Raw genomic sequence first — 20022 nt, 5'->3', positions numbered from 1 at the left:
CCAAAAAAGTGGTCTTAAGACCGGTCTCAAGGACTACAACACTACTGCCCAGAGTTACAGCCGTTTCTATTTATAAAATCCATGTGCAGAAAAATTATCTTCATTGGTCTCTACTTTGTCAATGCTCAGTAAATACTTGTCAGTAATCACAACCATTCATGCAGAACAGTTACGGTAGGTTGTAGTTTTTACTCACACACTGTGCTCGCAAATAGTTTTTCTACTGCCATGTATTTATATTTTGAGATGGGATGGTGAAATACTCTGCAGAGCCCTGCATCATGTACATGTAAATGCTCTGTGTAGCACCTTTCTAGTCTTTTCGACCACTCAAAGCTGGTCCCTGGTCCCTGGTTCCCTCGCTCTGCTACTCTGCTCTGCTTGTTTTATTGGGCCGTTGACTTCCTGTCTCTGTTCCAGCTACATACTGCATCTGACTTTACCGGAGGGGGATGTAGCAAACATTTCAAATATGCCCAGCATTGTTATTTTTTAGAAAGGTTAAAAACACAGTAGAATCCTGGGCAAAAGTGATGTTCCAGGGGTGTACTGCGCCGCAGAGAACTTTAAGTGAGTTTGCTGTTATTTTAATACTAATAGTGTTTTGGGGTTTATAAAGTGAATCAGATCATGCTGAAGACCTTCAAGAAACTTTAGGATGCCACCTGCCTCTTCAGTTTGTATAAGCAAGGCACCATGGCACTGAACAACCTCTTGTCTTAGCTTGGACCAGGCTGACAGAGTGACAGGACTGTAAGGTGTTCTGGGTCTGAACAGTCACACAGTCAGCCTGTCAGCCTTTCACTCTGAGTGTTCAGACCCAGAACACCTTACAGTGCTGACCGTTCAAATTTAGTTGTTTATCTTGCTGATTAAGTTGTTAATATTATTTGTCTTCTTGATTTTGTTGTTTGCCTTGTTGTTGTCATGTTTTGTTGTTAATGATTTAATTGTTCTCTTTGTAGAAATTGAACGATGAGTCGATCATGAGGAGTCTTCTGGAAATGAAAACTCCGTTGCCCTCGATACCCCGAAGTTACATCCTGACAACACCTGAGAGCTCCAATATAGGAATACTGGAGGTACACCTGTACCCCGCTGTTTACTCTGTACCTGTCTGTTTACCTGTACCCCGCTGTTTACTCTGTACCTTTCTGTTTACCTGCACCCGTCTGTTTACCTGCACCTGTCTGTTTACCTGTACCCCGCTGTTTACTCTGTACCTTTCTGTTTACCTGGACCTGTCTGTTTACCTGTACCCCGCTGTTACCTGTACCCGTTTGTTTACCTGTACCCCTTTGTTTACCTGCACCCCTCTGTTTACTCTGTACCCCTCTGTTTACCTGCACCCGTCTGTTTACCTGTACCCCGCTGTTTACTCTGTACCTTTCTGTTTACCTGCACCCGTCTGTTTACCTGCACCTTTCTGTTTACCTGTACCCCGCTGTTTACTCTGTACCTTTCTGTTTACCTGCACCTGTCTGTTTACCTGTACCCCGCTGTTACCTGTACCCGTTTGTTTACCTGTACCCCTTTGTTTACCTGCACCCCTCTGTTTACTCTGTACCCCTCTGTTTACCTGCACCCGTCTGTTTACCTGTACCCCGCTGTTACCTGTACCCGTTTGTTTACCTGTACCCCTCTGTTTACCTGCACCCGTCTGTTTACCTGTACCCCGCTGTTACCTGTACCCCTTTGTTTACCTGTACCCCTTTGTTTACCTGCACCCCTCTGTTTACCTGCACCCCTCTGTTTACCTGTACCCCTCTGATTACCTGCACCCCTCTGTTTACCTGTACCCCTCTGTTTACCTGCACCCGTCTGTTTACCTGTACCCCTTTTTTTACCTGTACCCCTTTGTTTACCTGTACCCCTCTGTTCACCTGTACCCCTCTGTTTACCTGCACCTGTCTGTTTACCTGTACCCCGCTGTTACCTGTACCCGTTTGTTTACCTGTACCCCTTTTTTTACCTGTACCCCTTTGTTTACCTGTACCCCTCTGTTCACCTGTACCCCTCTTTTTACCTGCACCCCTCTGTTTACTCTGTACCTTTCTGTTTACCTGTACCCCTCTGTTTACCTGCACCCGTCTGTTTACCTGTACCCCGCTGTTACCTGTACCCGTTTGTTTACCTGTACCCCTCTGTTTACCTGCACCCGTCTGTTTACCTGTACCCCGCTGTTACCTGTACCCGTTTGTTTACCTGTACCCCTTTGTTTACCTGCACCCCTCTGTTTACCTGCACCCCTCTGTTTACCTGTACCCCTCTGTTTACCTGCACCCCTCTGTTTACCTGTACCCCTCTGTTTACCTGCACCTGTCTGTTTACCTGTACCCCGCTGTTACCTGTACCCGTTTGTTTACCTGCACCCCTCTTTTTACCTGTACCCGTTTGTTTACCTGTACCCCTCTGTTTACCTGCACCTGTCTGTTTACTCTGTACCTTTCTGTTTACCTGCACCCGTCTGTTCACCTGCACCTGTCTGTTTACCTGTACCCCTCTGTTTACCTGCACCTGTCTGTTTACCTGTACCCCGCTGTTTACTCTGTACCTTTCTGTTTACCTGCACCCGTCTGCTTACCTGCACCCGTCTTCTTACCTGCACCTTTCTGTTTACCTTCATCTGTCTGTTTACCTGCACCTGTCTTTTTACCTGTACCCCTCTGTTTACCTGTACCCGTCTGCTTACCTGTACCCCGCTGTTACCTGTACCCGTTTGTTTACCTGTACCCCTCTGTTTACCTGCACCCGTCTGTTTACCTGTACCCCGCTGTTACCTGTACCCGTTTGTTTACCTGTACCCCTTTGTTTACCTGCACCCCTCTGTTTACCTGCACCCCTCTGTTTACCTGTACCCCTCTGTTTACCTGCACCCCTCTGTTTACCTGTACCCCTCTGTTTACCTGCACCCCTCTGTTTACCTGTACCCCGCTGTTACCTGTACCCGTTTGTTTACCTGCACCCCTCTTTTTACCTGTACCCGTTTGTTTACCTGTACCCCTCTGTTTACCTGCACCTGTCTGTTTACTCTGTACCTTTCTGTTTACCTGCACCCGTCTGTTCACCTGCACCTGTCTGTTTACCTGTACCCCTCTGTTTACCTGCACCTGTCTGTTTACCTGTACCCCGCTGTTTACTCTGTACCTTTCTGTTTACCTGCACCCGTCTGCTTACCTGCACCCGTCTTCTTACCTGCACCTTTCTGTTTACCTTCATCTGTCTGTTTACCTGCACCTGTCTTTTTACCTGTACCCCTCTGTTTACCTGTACCCGTCTGCTTACCTGCACCTGTCTGTTAACCTGTACCCCTCTGTTTACTGGTACCTGTCTGTTTACATGCACCCGTCTGTTTACCTGTACCCCTCTGTTTACCTGTACCCCTCTGTTTACCTGTACCCGTCTGTTTACCTGCACCCCTGTTTACCTGCACCCCTCTGTTTACCTGTACCCCTCTGTTTACCTGCACCCCTCTGTTTACCTGCACCCATCTGTTTACTTGTACCCCCCTGTTTACCTGTACCCCCCTGTTTACCTGTACCCGTCTGTTTACCTGCACCCCTGTTTACCTGCACCCCTCTGTTTACCTGCACCCGTCTGCTTACCTGCACCCGTCTTCTTACCTGCACCTTTCTGTTTACCTTCATCTGTCTGTTTACCTGCACCTGTCTTTTTACCTGTACCCCTCTGTTTACCTGTACCCGTCTGCTTACCTGCACCTGTCTGTTAACCTGTACCCCTCTGTTTACTGGTACCTGTCTGTTTACATGCACCCGTCTGTTTACCTGTACCCCTCTGTTTACCTGTACCCCTCTGTTTACCTGCACCCCTGTTTACCTGCACCCCTCTGTTTACCTGTACCCCTCTGTTTACCTGCACCCCTCTGTTTACCTGCACCCATCTGTTTACTTGTACCCCCCTGTTTACCTGTACCCCCCTGTTTACCTGCACCCATCTGTTTACCTGTACCCCTCTGTTTACCTGCACCCGTCTGTTTACCTGTACCCCTCTTTTTACCTGCACCCTTCTGTTTACCTGCACCCCTCTGTTTACCTGCACCCTTCTGTTTACCTGTACCCCTCTGTTTACCTGCACCCGTTTGTTTACCAGCACCCCTGTAAACCTGCACCCGTCTGTTTACCTGCACCCCTCTGTTTACCTGCACCCTTCTGTTTACCTGCACCCCTCTGTTTACCTGTACCCCTCTGTTTACCTACACCCGTCTGTTTACCTGTTCACCTCTGTTTACCTGCACCTGCCTGTTTACCTGTACCCCTCTGTTCACCTGCACCCTTCTGTTTACCTGTAATTTGACCTATTACTGTTGGCTTCTCTGACTTACTGACTCTATGCTTTGATTATTGTGTGGTGACCAGGGCGACTGGGTTTGGCTGAAAAAGATTCCTATTGGAAAGACTATAACAATCAATCAAAACACCCAGAGTCTGTTCAGCCAGGTATGATGCAACTCAGTAAAAACACAGTAGGTACTCAGTAAAAACACAGTAGGTACACAATAAAAACACAGTAGGTACTCAGTAGATACTCAGTAGGTACACAGTAGGTACTCAGTAGGTACTCAGTAGGTACACAGTAGGTACTCAGTAGGTACTCAGTAGGTACTCAGTAAAAACACAGTAGATACTCAGTAAAAACACAGTAGATACTCAGTAGGTACTCAGTAGATACTCAGTAGGTACTCAGTAAAAACACAGTAGATACTCAGTAGGTACTAAGTAGGTACACAGTAGGTACTCAGTAGATACTAAGTAGGTACTCAGTAAAAACACAGTAGATACTCAGTAGGTACTCAGTAAAAACACAGTAGATACTCACTAGGTACTCAGTAGGTACACAGTAGGTACTCAGTAGATACTCAGTAGGTACTCAGTAAAAACACAGTAGATACTCAGTAGGTACTAAGTAGGTACACAGTAGGTACTCAGTAGATACACAGTAGGTACTCAGTAGATACACAGTAGGTACTCAGTAGATACTCAGTAGGTACTCAGTAAAAACACAGTAGATACTCACTAGGTACTCAGTAGGTACACAGTAGGTACTCAGTAGATACTAAGTAGGTACTCAGTAAAAACACAGTAGATACTCAGTAGGTACTCAGTAAAAACACAGTAGATACTCACTAGGTACTCAGTAGGTACACAGTAGGTACTCAGTAGATACACAGTAGGTACTCAGTAGATACACAGTATGTACTCAGTAGATACTCAGTAGGTACTCAGTAAAAACACAGTAGATACTCACTAGGTACTCAGTAGGTACACAGTAGGTACTCAGTAGATACACAGTAGATACACAGTAGGTACTCAGTAGATACGATAGGCCCAAATGTTATTTTTTGAGAGGCACCTCTTTGAGAGTAATTAACAGCGAATAATCAACGCTTTGTTTTTAACTGGCAAGACTAGCAACCCAAGTCCAGGATTAAGAAAGGGAGGACTTAGATAAAAGAGGAATGTTTGTTGCAGGGTAAAGGGATCGGATACTTAGCAGGTGAAGAGCGAGGCAGAGTGAAAATAGATGCCGAACTGGGTTGGTGGCCTCTGTGCAGAGCAGGGGGAACCTTAGCTGAGAGTCTGATCCGAGCAGGCCCAGAGCAGAATTCGGGAATAGTTTAGCCGGGCGGGGAGCAGACGGGATGAGCGGTGTTTCTGGTAGAGGAACTAAATCGAACACGTTATAATGCAAAATTCACTTTTAACTTTTATTATAGTGACCGAATGCTCTTCTTCTACAGTCGGCCTCATATAATTGTTTAAAAGTGTTCATTATGTTGTTGTTTGTTTCCAGCCTACAGGCTACTGATTATTTTTAAAATGTTGGAAACTTGACTTTTTCGATCTGTAATGAAATTAAGCAATTGTAAAATTAGAGCTTCCACACTGTTGCTGTCATCACTCAGTTTAACGTGTTCCCACACAGCTGAGGGCTTCATTTAGTTATTGCTTTGATGTGACCTGGAGCGTTATGTTCACTGCTGTCGGCAGAGGTCAGGCACGTGAATAAAACCCTCAATAATACAATCACAAAATTGAGAGGGGGAGAGAGAGAGGGGAGGGAGGCAGCCTACACAATATCCACACAGAGGTACAGACAGTAAAGGGGATGTTGCTATAGACTAAATGAAAAATGGTACAGATATTTATAGTAGTGTTAATGATAACAGTCGTAATGTAATTGATTATAATAACAATAATAACAATAGGACTAGTAACAATAGTTGTTGTAGCAGAGGGTGTCGAGCAGGAACACGGGGGCAGCAGGTGACCCGCAACCACAGATCCAGACTCCACAGCTCCAGAGCCAGAAACACCTGCAGGAAGTGACAGGAGGAGAGAGGAGAGGGACGAGAAAGCACAAGACTACCAGAAAGGGGAGAAGTTGTGTTAGTAACATGCAATAATGGGATGAGGTTGCATACAGAGGGAGAGAAAGTAGAGGAGAGAGGAGCTCAGTGCATCATGTTGCTACTACCAGTATTAAAACCAGAGGACAGGACGATGTCCAGGATGGGGGGAGCCCTCGACTGACTGTGGAAACAATGAAACTTGGGAGGACATGCCTGGTTCAGGGCAACACGGTCATCTGGACTGGTCTCAGTTATCAGAAACAGATCGAACTGCTTGGAGATTATGAAGTCATTAAAAAAATATATTTATTTGTGAGTGATCTGACGCTCAACAATCTAAACACGACTGTTTGGAGATTAAGATGGCACAGGACAGGCCAAGGAGGCTGGAGGTAAAAAAGCAGGCTTAAAATGTAAATGCTCAGTTCTAAAACTTCTCTAGTCTTTGCAACCACTCAAAGGGCTTTTACATTACATCAGTGCTCAAACTGAAGCTGACCAGGGATTGAACCGCCGATCTTCCGGTTAACAGGCAACCCACTCTACCTCCTGAGCCACAGCCGCCGTTTACAGGGTTGCGATTATTTATGGTCACAGTATAGAGATTACTAATGATACGGGTACATTTACCTCTCAGATACTGATCACATGTTGACAGAATATATTTTAACATCATGTTCTCTCTCTCGCTTCCGTCCAGTTGAGAGAAATGCGACACGAGAACCTGAACCTGTACGTGGGTCTGTTTGTGGACTCTGGGATCTTTGCTCTGGTGGTTGAACACTGTCCTCGAGGAAGTCTGGCCGACCTGCTGGCCGACAACAACGTGAGGCTGGACTGGATGTTCAAGTCCTCGCTGCTCATGGACCTCATTAAGGTGCGGCTGACATACTGCGACTACTACTACTGCTGACATATCGCTACTGCTACTACTGCTACTGCTGACATACTGCGACTACTGCTACTGCTGACATACTGCTACTACTGCTCACATACGGCTACTGCTACTACTGTTCCTGCTACTGCTAACATACTACTGCTACACTGCTGACATACTACTGCTACTACTACTACTGCTCACATACGGTTACTGCTACTACTGTTCCTGCTACTGCTAACATACTACTGCTACTACTGCTGACATACTGCTACTAGTGCTACTGCTGACATACTGCTACTACTGCTGTTGACATACTGCGACTACTGCTACTGCTGACATATTGCTACTGCTGCTACTGCTAACATACTACTACTACTACTGCTGACATACTACTACTACTGCTGACATACTGTTACTACTGCTCACATACGGCTACTGCTACAACTATACTGCTCACATACGGCTACTGCTACTACTGTTCCTGCTACTGCTAACATACTACTACTACTGCTGCTGACATACTGTTACTACTGCTCACATACGGCTACTGCTACTACTGTTCCTGCTACTGCTAACATACTACTACTACTGCTGCTGACATACTACTACTACTGCTGACATACTGTTACTACTGCTAACATACTACTGCTATTACTGCTGACATACTGCGACTACTACTACTGCTACTACTGCTGACATACTGCTACTACTGCTACTGCTGAAATACTGCTACTACTGCTGCTGACATACTGCGACTACTGCTACTGCTGACATACTGCTACTACTGCTACTGCTGACATACTGCTAATACTACTGCTGACATACCGCTACTACTGCTACTGCTGACATATTGCTACTGCTACTACTGCTGACATACTACTACTACTGCTGACATACTGCTACTACTGCTCACATACGGCTACTGCTACTACTGTTCCTGCTACTGCTAACATACTACTGCTACTACTGCTGACATACTGCTACTACTGCTACTGCTGAAATACTGCTACTACTGCTACTGCTGAAATACTGCTACTACTGCTGTTGACATACTGCGACTACTGCTACTGCTGACATATTGCTACTGCTACTACTACTGCTGACATATTGCGACTACTGCTACTGCTGACATACTGCTACTACTGACGTACTGCTACTACTGCTACTGCTGACATACTGCGACTACTGCTACTGCTACTACTGCTGACATACTGCTACTACTGCTACTGCTGACATATTGCGACTACTGCTACTGCTGACATACTGCTACTACTGACGTACTGCTACTACTGCTACTGCTGACATACTGCGACTACTGCTACTGCTACTACTGCTGACATACTGCTACTGCTACTACTGCTGACATATTGCGACTACTGCTACTGCTGACATACTGCTACTACTGACGTACTGCTACTACTGCTACTGCTGACATACTGCGACTACTGCTACTGCTACTACTGCTGACATACTGCTACTACTGCTACTGCTGACATACTGCGACTACTGCTACTGCTGACATAATACTACTACTGCTACTACTGCTGACATACTACTACTACTGCTGACATACTGCTACTGCTGACATACTACTACTGTTACTGCTGACATACTGCAAATACTGCTGACATACTGCAACTACTGCTACTGCTGACATACTGCTACTGCTACTGCTGACATACTACTACTGCTACTGCTGACATACTGCTAATACTACTGCTGACATACTACTACTGCTACTGCTGACATACTACTACTGCTACTGCTGACATACTGCTAATACTACTGCTGACATACTACTACTGCTACTGCTGACATACTGCTAATACTACTGCTGACATACTGCTACTACTACTACTGCTACCATACTACTGCTACTACTGCTGACATACTGCTACTGCTACTACTGCTGACATACTACTGCTACTACTACTACTGCTCACATACGGCTACTGCTACTACTGTTCTTGCTACTGCTACCATACTACTGCTACTACTGCTGACATACTGCTACTACTACTACTGCTCACATACGGCTACTGCTACTACTGTTCTTGCTACTGCTACCATACTACTGCTACTACTGCTGACATACTACTGCTACTACTACTACTGCTCACATACTACGACTACTGCTACTGCTGACATACGGCTACTGCTACTACTGTTCCTACTACTGCTAACATACTTCTACTACTGCTGACATACTACTACTGCTACTACCGCTCACATATTACTACTACTGCTAGTGCTGACATACTGCTACTGCTGACATACTACTACTGCTGACATACTACTACTACTGCTACTACTACTACTACTCACATACTGCTATCGCTACTACTGCTACTGTTGACATACTGCTGCTACTACTCCTTCTTCTACTACTGCTACTGCTACTACTAGTACTAAACTACCCTGATAATAAAATACCCCGATAACAAACTGCCTTTATAATAAAGTACGCTCATAACAAACTACCCTGATAACCACCTACCACTATAATAAAGTTCCCAGACAATAAACCACCCTCATAACAAACTAACCTGATTATAACGTACACACAGAGGTACAGACAGTAAAGGTGATGTTGCTATAGACTAAATGAAAAATGGTACAGATATTTATAATAGTGTTAATGGTAACAATCGTAATGTTAATGATTATAATAACAATAATAACAATAGGACTAGTAACAATAGTTGTTGTAGCAGAGGGTGTCGAGCAGGAACACGAGTAACCACCATTCTTATTTGAAACTGCTGGCTAAGGATAAACGTAAATACAGTAAGATTGTTATTCACGTCGGCGGTAATGACTCCTGGTTACGCCAATCGGAGGTCACTAAGATTAATGTTGAGTCGGTGTGTACATATGCAAAAACAATGTCGGACACCGTAGTTTTCTCTGGACCCCTGCCAAATCTGACCAGTGATGACATGTATAGCCGCATGTCGTCATTCCGCCGCTGGTTATCGAGGTGGTGTCCAGCAAACGATGTGGGCTTTGTTGATCATTGGCAGACTTTCTGGGGAAGACCTGGTCTGATCCGGAGAGACGGCATCCATCCCACTTGGGAAGGAGCAGCTCTCATTTCTAGAAATCTGGCCAAGTTTATTAGTGGACCAAATCCATGACAACCCAGAGTTGAGACCAGGAGGCAGAGTCGCAGTTTAACACACTTCTCTGCCCTTCTTTTTCAGCAGTTACCCACCCAAAACCCTACGCAGAGTCGCAGTCTAACACACTTCTCTGCTCCTCCATTTCAGGAGTTACTTAGTGAAAATCCTATAGTGACGGTGTCTGCCCCCCGACCAGCGAAATTATTTAAAAAGGTAAACAGAAGAGGAGCTGTGCATAAAAACCTCATAAAAATTAAAACCACAAGAGCAATAGTGCAAACGAATAGGAGAGTTAAATGTGGACTCTTAAACATCAGATCTCTCTCTTCTAAAGGTGTACTAGTAAATGAACTAATATCAGATTATGATATTGATTTATTTGGTCTTACTGAAACCTGGCTGGGTGATGGAGAATATGTTAGCCTAAATGAATCCACCCCTCCCAGTCATATTAATACTCACATTCCTCGAGGCACAGGCCGAGGAGGTGGAGTTGCAGCTATCTTCCACTCTAGCCTACTAATCAGCTCTAAACCTAAACTAAACTATAACTCATTTGAAAGCCTTGTTCTTAGTCTTTCACACCCAAGTTGGAAATCACTGCAACCAATTCTTTTTGTTATAGAGTACCGAGCACCTGGCCCGTACTCTGAATTCTTATCTGAATTTGCAGAGTTTTTGTCAACTTTAGTCCTTAAAACGGACAAAGTTATTATTGTAGGAGATTTTAATATTCATGTGGACGTTGAGAATGACAGCTTCAGTACTGCGTTCATCTCTCTGTTTTCAGCACTTTAGCCAGGCTGACAGAGATAGTAGATAATGCGTCACGGAGGTGCTTAGGCCCCAGAACATTAACTTCAGTTTTATCTGAGTTTAACATGAGAAAATTACAGGTCATCCAGGTTTTAACATCCTGAAGGCACATTTGAAGTTTAGCTAACTGATGAGTTTCATCTGGCTTGATCGATAGATATAACATCTTGTATAGACATTTTTACCCAATGGCGTGTAGTTCAGCAATACAAACTCAGAAGTTATCAAACAGTGGTCGGACAAAGAGGGATTCTGTGGGAACACCACTAAATGTTCAATTTCAATACCATACACCAAAACAAGGTCGAGGGTGTGGTTAAAACAGTGAGTCGGTTCATGAACAGTCAGAGAGAAGCCGATGGAATCTAACAGAGAGATAAACGCAGTACTGAAGCTGTACTAGGCCTGTGCCTCGAGGAATGTGAGTATTAATATGCTGGACACCACCTCGACAACCAGCGGCGGAATGACGACATGTTTCTACTTTCTCTGCACCCGTGCAGAGAAAACTACGGTGTCCGACATTGTTTTTGCATATGTACAGACCGACTCACCATTAATCTTAGTGACCTCCGACTGGCGTAACCAGGAGTCATTTCCACCGACGTGAAAAACAATAGAGTCCAAAGCAGAGCCGTTTTATTTGTCTTCGTTGTTTCTATTTTCAGTTTCCATCCTCTGCCTCTGTCTGGATGTTTAAAATGATTTAATATTTAATGTTAAGAAGCTTTCTGTGTGTTCCAGGGGATGAAGTATCTTCATCTGCGAGGTTTGAGTCATGGCCGGCTGAAGTCCACAAACTGTTTAGTCGATGGACGCTTTGTTCTGAAAGTCACCGACTATGGACTTCCTATGATCCTTCACTCTCAGAGCATCAGCCTTCCTGAGGACCCACAAGGTAAAAACTTTCAAAGCATGAAATGTGAAAAAGGAAACATGAAGCTGAAGGTTTGTGTCCAGATAAGATCTGAGGAAGGTTAAAGAATCAGGGACAGCTGGACCTTTTTGTCTCTCATCCGAGAGGGTTCATCAGCTCTGATTGGTCGGCAGGGAGTCCCAGCTATTTAACCTCTGTGAGGTCGACACCAAGGTGATGAATACTGCTGGTTCATTAATGCTCCTGACAGTCGTTAAGGTCGTTCCTGGGAAGAGATCAAAGCGACCTTATAGGTGGGGATAGGTGATGACTCAGACCCTCCCCAGGGACCGTCCCCTAAAGGCCCAGGGCCCCAAGCAGTTGTCTGTCTTGTCTATTCACAAGCTGTGCATCAGTTTGTACCTTCGTCTAACCATACCTGTCTCTGTCTATACCTGTCTCTGTCTATACCTGTCTCTCTGTCAGAGCTGCTGTGGACAGCTCCGGAGCTCTTGAGGAATCCTGTCCGAGGAGGCTCATTTGCTGGAGACGTCTTCAGTTTCTCCATAATCATACAGGAAGTGATCTCACGAACACTGCCCTACGCCATGATGGACATGCCCGCCCACGGTAAGACAGGACGTCTGTCTGTCTGTGTGGTTACCTGTCTGTGTGGTTACCTGTCTGTCTGGTTACCTGTCTGTCGGGTTACCTGTCTGGTTACCAGACTGCCTGATTACCTGTCTGGTTACCTGTCTGATTACCTGTCTGTCTGGTTACCTGTCTGATTACCTGTCTGTCTGGTTACCTGTCTGATTACCTGTCTGCCTGATTACCTGTCTGGTTACCTGTCTGATTGCCTGTCTGTCTGGTTACCTGTCTGATTACCTGTCTGTCTGGTTACCTGTCTGATTACCTGTCTGTCTGGTTATCTGTCTGATTACCTGTCTGTCTGGTTACCTGTCTGATTACCTGTCTGTCTGGTTACCTGTCTGATTACCTGTCTGCCTGATTACCTGTCTGGTTAACTGTCTGTCTGACCACATGTCTGGTTACCTGTCTGTCTGATTACCTGTCTGTCTGGTTACCTGTCTGTCGGGTTACCTGTCTGGTTACCAGACTGTCTGATTACCTGTCTGATTACCTGTCTGCCTGATTACCTGTCTGGTTACCTGTCTGATTACCTGTCTGTCTGGTTACCTGTCTGATTACCTGTCTGTCTGGTTACCTGTCTGATTACCTGTCTGCCTGATTACCTGTCTGGTTACCTGTCTGATTACCTGTCTGATTACCTGTCTGTCTGGTTACCTGTCTGATTACCTGTCTGTCTGGTTACCTGTCTGATTACCTGTCTGCCTGATTACCTGTCTGGTTAACTGTCTGTCTGACCACATGTCTGGTTACCTGTCTGTCTGACCACCTGTCTGGTTACCTGTCTGTCTGATTACATGTCTGGTTACGTGTCTGTCTGGTTACCTGTCTGTCTGATTACATGTCTGGTTACGTGTCTGTCTGGTTACCTGTCTGTCTGGTTACCTGTCTGTCTGATTACCTGTCTGTCTGGTTACCTGTCTGTCTGGTTACCTGCCTGTCTGGTTACCTGTCTGTCTGATTACCTGTCTGATTACCTGTCTGTCTGGTTACCTGTCTGTCTGATTACATGTCTGGTGACCTGTCTGTCTGGTTACCTGTCTGATTACCTGTCTGTCTTGACCACCTGTCGTTACCTGTCTGTCTTGACCACCTGTCGTTACCTGCCTGTCTGGTTACCTGTCTGTCTGACCACCTGTCTGGTTACCTGTCTTTCTGGTTACCTGCCTGTCTGGTTACCTGTCTGTCTGGTTACCTGCCTGTCTGGTTACCTGTCTGGTTACCTGTCTGTGTGGTTACCTGTCTGGTTACCAGTCTGTCTGATTACCTGTCTGTCTGATTACCTGTCTTTCTGATTACATGTCTGGTTACCTGCCTGTCTGATTACCTGTCTGTCTGATTACCTGTCTGGTTACCTGTCTGATTACCTGTCTGTCTGATTACATGTCTGATTACCTGTCTGTCGGATTACATGTCTGGTTACCTGTCTGTCTGGTTACATGTCTGGTTACCTGTCTGTCTGGTTACCTGTCTGATTACCTGTCTGTCTGATTACATGTCTGATTACCTGTCTGTCGGATTACATGTCTGGTTACCTGTCTGTCTGGTTACATGTCTGGTTACCTGTCTGTCTGGTTACCTGTCTGTCTGGTTACCTGTCTGATTACCTGTCTGTCTGATTACATGTCTGGTTACCTGTCTGTCTGGTTACCTGTCTGATTACCTGTCTGTCTGGTTTCATGTCTGTCTGGTTTCATGTCTGATTACCTGTCTGTCTGATTGTCTGTCTGGTTACCTGTCTGGTTACCTGTCTGTCTGGTTTCATGTCTGATTACCTGTCTGTCTGATTACCTATCTGGTTACCTGTCTGTCTGATTACCTGTCTGGTTACCTGTCTGTCTGGTTACATGTCTGGTTACCTGTCTGTCTGGTTACCTGTCTGATTACCTGTCTGTCTGACCACCTGTCGTTACCTGCCTGTCTGATTACCTGTCTGTCTGGTTACCTGTCTGTCTGGTTACCTGTCTGATAACCTCTCTGTCTTGACCACCTGTCATTACCTGTCTGTCTGGTTACCTGTCTGTCTGATTACCTGTCTGTCTGGTTACCTGTCTGTCTGGTTACCTGCCTGTCTGGTTACCTGTCTGATTACCTGTCTGGTCACCAGTCTGTCTGGTTACCTGTCTGTCTGACCACCTGTCGTTACCTGCCTGTCTGATTACCTGTCTTATTACCTGTCTGATTACCTGTCTGTCTGGTTACCTGTCTGATTACCTGTCTGTCTGATTACCTGTCTGGTTACCAGTCTGTCTGGTTACCTGTCTGGTTACCTGTCTGATTACCTGTCTGTCTGATTACCTGTCTGTTTACCTGTCTGTTTACCTGTCTGATTACCTGTCTGTCTGGTTACCTGTCTGGTTACCTGTCTGTTTACCTGTCTGATTACCTGTCTGTCTGGTTACCTGTCTGGTTACCTGTCTGGTTACCTGTCTGGTTACCTGTCTGTCTGGTTTCATGTCTGATTACCTCTCTGTCTGGTTACCTGTCTGATTACCTCTCTGTCTGGTCACCTGTCTGTCTGGTTACCTGTCTGATTACCTGTCTGTCTGGTTACCTGTCTGATTATCTGTCTGTCTGGTTACCTGTCTGATTATCTGTCTGTCTGGTTACCTGTCTGATTATCTGTCTGTCTGGTTACCAGTCTGCCTGGTTACCTGTCTGATTACCTGTCTGTCTGGTTACCAGTCTGTCTGATTACCTGTCTGTCTGATTACCTGTCTGATTACCTTTCTGATTACCTGTCTGCTTACCTGTCTGGTTACCAGTCTGTCTGGTTACCTGTCTGATTACCTGTCTGTCTGGTTACCTGTCTGATTACCTGTCTGGTTACCTTTCTGATTATCTGTCTGTCTGATTACCTGTCTGTCTTATTACCTGTCTGATTACCTGTCTGTCTGGTTACCTGTCTGATTACATGTCTGTCTGACCACCTGTCTGGTTACCTGTCTGTCTGATTACCTGTCTGGTTACCAGTCTGTCTGGTTACCTGTCTGGTTACCAGTCTGTCTGGTTACCTGTCTGATTACCTGTCTGATTACATGTCTGATTACCAGTCTGTCTGGTTACCTGTCTGATTACCTGTCTGTCTGGTTACCTGTCTGTCTGATTACCTGTCTGTCTGGTTACCTGTCTGTCTGGTTACCTGTCTGTCTGATTACCAGTCTGTCTGGTTACCTGTCTGTCTGGTTACCTGTCTGTCTGGTTACCTGTCTGTCTGATTACCTGTCTGTCTGGTTACCTGTCTGATTACCTGTCTGATTACCTGTCTGTCTGGTTACCTGTCTGGTTACCTTTCTGTCTGGTTACCTGTCTGGTTACCTGTCTGTCTGGTTACCTGTCTGATTATCTGTCTGTCTGGTTACCTGTCTGTCTGGTTACCTGTCTGTCTGATTACCTGTCTGTCTGGTTACCTGTCTGATTACCTGTCTGTCTGGTTACCTGTCTGATTACCTGTCTGTCTGGTTACCTGTCTGGTTACCTGTCTGTCTGGTTACCTGTCTGTCTGGTTACCTGTCTGATTACCTGTCTGTCTGGTTTCATGTCTGATTACCTCTCTGTCTGATTACCTGTCTGTCTGGTTACCTGTCTGATTACCTGTCTAGTTACCTGTCTGTCTGGTTACCTTTCTGTCTGGTTACCTGTCTGGTTACCTGTCTTTCTGGTTTCATGTCTGATTACCTCTCTGTCTGATTACCTGTCTGTCTGGTTACCTGTCTGATTAATTGTCTGGTTACCTGTCTGTCTGGTTACCTGTCTGGTTACCTGTCTTTCTGGTTTCATGTCTGATTACCTCTCTGTCTGATTACCTTTCTGTCTGGTTACCTGTCTGGTTACCTGTCTGTCTGGTTACCTGTCTGGTTACCTGTCTGTCTGGTTACCTGTCTGGTTACCTGTCTGGTTACCTGTCTGTCTGGTTACCTGTCTAGTTACCTGTCTGTCTGGTTGCCTGTCTGGTTACCTGTCTGTCTGGTTACCTGTCTGATTACCAGTCTGTCTGGTTACCTGTCTGATTACCTGTCTGTCTGGTTACCTGTCTGTCTGGTTACCTGTCTGTCTGATTACCTGTCTGTCTGGTTACCTGTCTGTCTGGTTACCTGTCTGTCTGATTACCAGTCTGTCTGGTTACCTGTCTGTCTGGTTACCTGTCTGTCTGATTACCTGTCTGTCTGATTACCTGTCTGTCTGGTTACCTGTCTGATTACCTGTCTGATTACCTGTCTGTCTGGTTACCTGTCTGGTTACCTGTCTGGTTACCTGTCTGTCTGGTTACCTGTCTGTCTGGTTACCTGTCTGTCTGATTACCTGTCTGTCTGATTACCTGTCTGTCTGGTTACCTGTCTGATTACCTGTCTGTCTGGTTACCTGTCTGGTTACCTGTCTGTCTGGTTACCTGTCTGTCTGGTTACCTGTCTGTCTGGTTACCTGTCTGATTACCTGTCTGTCTGGTTACCTGTCTGGTTACCTGTCTGTCTGGTTACCTGTCTGTCTGGTTACCTGTCTGATTACCTGTCTGTCTGGTTTCATGTCTGATTACCTCTCTGTCTGATTACCTGTCTGTCTGGTTACCTGTCTGATTACCTGTCTAGTTACCTGTCTGTCTGGTTACCTTTCTGTCTGGTTACCTGTCTGGTTACCTGTCTTTCTGGTTTCATGTCTGATTACCTCTCTGTCTGATTACCTGTCTGTCTGGTTACCTGTCTGATTAATTGTCTGGTTACCTGTCTGTCTGGTTACCTGTCTGGTTACCTGTCTTTCTGGTTTCATGTCTGATTACCTCTCTGTCTGATTACCTTTCTGTCTGGTTACCTGTCTGGTTACCTGTCTGTCTGGTTACCTGTCTGGTTACCTGTCTGTCTGGTTACCTGTCTGGTTACCTGTCTGGTTACCTGTCTGTCTGGTTACCTGTCTAGTTACCTGTCTGTCTGGTTGCCTGTCTGGTTACCTGTCTGTCTGGTTACCTGTCTGGTTACCTGTCTGTCTGGTTACCTGTCTGATTACCTGTCTGTCTGGTTACCTGTCTGTCTGGTTACCTGTCTGTCTGGTTACCTGTCTGTCTGGTTACCTGTCTGATTACCAGTCTGTCTGGTTACCTGTCTGGTTACCAGTCTGTCTGGTTACCTGTCTGGTTACCTGTCTGTCTGGTTACCTGTCTGGTTACCTGTCTGATTACCTGTCTGTCTGGTTACCTGTCTGGTTACCTGTCTGATTACCTGTCTGTCTGGTTACCTGTCTGATTACCTGTCTGTCTGGTTACCTGTCTGATTACCTGTCTGTCTGGTTACCTGTCTGATTACCTGTCTGTCTGGTTACCATTCTGCCTCTCAGAGATAGTGGAGCGTCTGAAGCAGCCTCCTCCTCTGTGCAGACCTCTTGTTTCGGTGGATGAAGCTCCTACAGAGTGTCTCAGCCTGATGAACGATTGTTGGAATGAAGATCCGAGTAAGAGGCCAAACTTCGATGAAATCTTCAAACAGGTGAGACAGCCTGACACCTGTCTCTATGTTTTCTTCTGAGTACTCGCCATGTTTTACCCTGACCCAGGAAGACCTGTGCTTTTTTTTGTGTGTTGTAGTTTCGGGGCATTAACAGAGGGAAGAAGGCCAACATCATCGACTCCATGTTGAGGATGTTGGAGCAGTATAGTTCAAACCTGGAGGATCTGATCCGAGAGCGAACAGACGAACTGGAGATTGAGAGAAACAAGACAGATAAGCTGGTGGGACAGCTCCTGCCAAAGTAAGACACTCATTTAAAACTGAAATCATGAAGTACAGCAGTGACACCAGCATCACCTCATTTACACCCTCCTCCATCACATCTAGGATGGAACCTGTTCCATAGCTGCAGATTGGTTCACCAACACAGAGCAGTTTCATTTACAATCACCTGAAAACACGTGACATCACAGTGACATCACCACCTCACCTGTTTACTCAGCTCCTCATCACATCCTGTTTTAAAATGTCTCCATTCAAGCCTACATGTCTAAATTATGATACCTTTTTCTTTTATTTATTTATGTATTTTGAAGTTTTTTATAAATGGTTTAGATTTTGAGTCGGGTTCATTTGGGTACTGGTCTGCTTTAGAATCTCAGTCTGGTTCATTTGGGTACTGGTCTGCTTTAGAATCTCAGTCTGGTTCATTTGGGTACTGGTCTGCTTTAGAATCTGATCCGGGTTCATTTGGGTACTGGTCTGCTTTAGAATCTGATCTGAGTTCATTTGGGTACTGGTCTGCTTTAGAATCTCAGTCTGGTTCATTTGGGTAGTAGTCTGCTTTAGAATCTGATCTGGGTTTATTTGGGTAGTAGTCTGCTTTAGAATCTGATCTGAGTTCATTTGGGTAGTAGTCTGCTTTAGAATCTCAGTCTGGTTCATTTGGGTAGTAGTCTGCTTTAGAATCTGATCTGGGTTTATTTGGGTAGTAGTCTGCTTTAGAATCTGATCTGAGTTCATTTGGGTACTGGTCTGCTTTAGAATCTCAGTCTGGTTCATTTGGGTAGTAGTCTGCTTTAGAATCTGATCTGGGTTTATTTGGGTAGTAGTCTGCTTTAGAATCTGATCTGGGTTTATTTGGGTAGTAGTCTGCTTTAGAATCTGATCTGGGTTTATTTGGGTAGTAGTCTGCTTTAGAATCTCAGTCTGGTTCATTTGGGTAGTAGTCTGCTTTAGAATCTCAGTCTGGTTCATTTGGGTAGTAGTCTGCTTTAGAATCTGATCTGGGTTTATTTGGGTAGTAGTCTGCTTTAGAATCTGATCTGAGTTCATTTGGGTACTGGTCTGCTTTAGAATCTGATCTGAGTTCATTTGGGTAGTAGTCTGCTTTAGAATCTCAGTCTGGTTCATTTGGGTAGTAGTCTGCTTTAGAATCTGATCTGAGTTCATTTGGGTAGTAGTCTGCTTTAGAATCTCAGTCTGGTTTATTTGGGTAGTAGTCTGCTTTAGAATCTGATCTGAGTTCATTTGGGTAGTAGTCTGCTTTAGAATCTGATCTGAGTTCATTTGGGTACTGGTCTGCTTTAGAATCTCAGTCTGGTTCATTTGGGTAGTAGTCTGCTTTAGAATCTGATCTGGGTTTATTTGGGTAGTAGTCTGCTTTAGAATCTGATCTGGGTTTATTTGGGTAGTAGTCTGCTTTAGAATCTGATCTGGGTTTATTTGGGTAGTAGTCTGCTTTAGAATCTCAGTCTGGTTCATTTGGGTAGGAGTCTGCTTTAGAATCTGATCTGAGTTCATTTGGGTAGTAGTCTGCTTTAGAATCTCAGTCTGGTTCATTTGGGTAGTAGTCTGCTTTAGAATCTGATCTGGGTTTATTTGGGTAGTAG

General features: G+C 45.2%; 1 protein-coding gene across 1 annotated transcript in view; it reads left to right on the top strand.

The window, feature by feature from the left end:
- The window catches only part of LOC119913480 (retinal guanylyl cyclase 2-like), a 46891-nt gene that overhangs the window by 13571 nt on the left and 13298 nt on the right, over nt 1–20022 (top strand). Inside the window, exons 10-16 of the mRNA XM_038732915.1 lie at nt 966–1082; nt 4377–4457; nt 7071–7247; nt 11933–12086; nt 12531–12674; nt 18021–18169; nt 18268–18431. Coding sequence (XP_038588843.1) covers nt 966–1082; nt 4377–4457; nt 7071–7247; nt 11933–12086; nt 12531–12674; nt 18021–18169; nt 18268–18431 — 986 coding nt within the window. The remainder of the gene's footprint in view (nt 1–965; nt 1083–4376; nt 4458–7070; nt 7248–11932; nt 12087–12530; nt 12675–18020; nt 18170–18267; nt 18432–20022) is intronic.

This window comes from Micropterus salmoides, unplaced genomic scaffold (assembly GCF_014851395.1).
Source record: "Micropterus salmoides isolate LMB-PRFRI ecotype aquatic unplaced genomic scaffold, ASM1485139v1 Ms_hic_scaffold_2, whole genome shotgun sequence".
Taxonomy (NCBI): Eukaryota; Metazoa; Chordata; class Actinopteri; order Centrarchiformes; family Centrarchidae; genus Micropterus; species Micropterus salmoides.
Note: the sequence above shows the minus strand (reverse complement) of the source record. Positions and strands in the feature narration are given on the sequence as shown.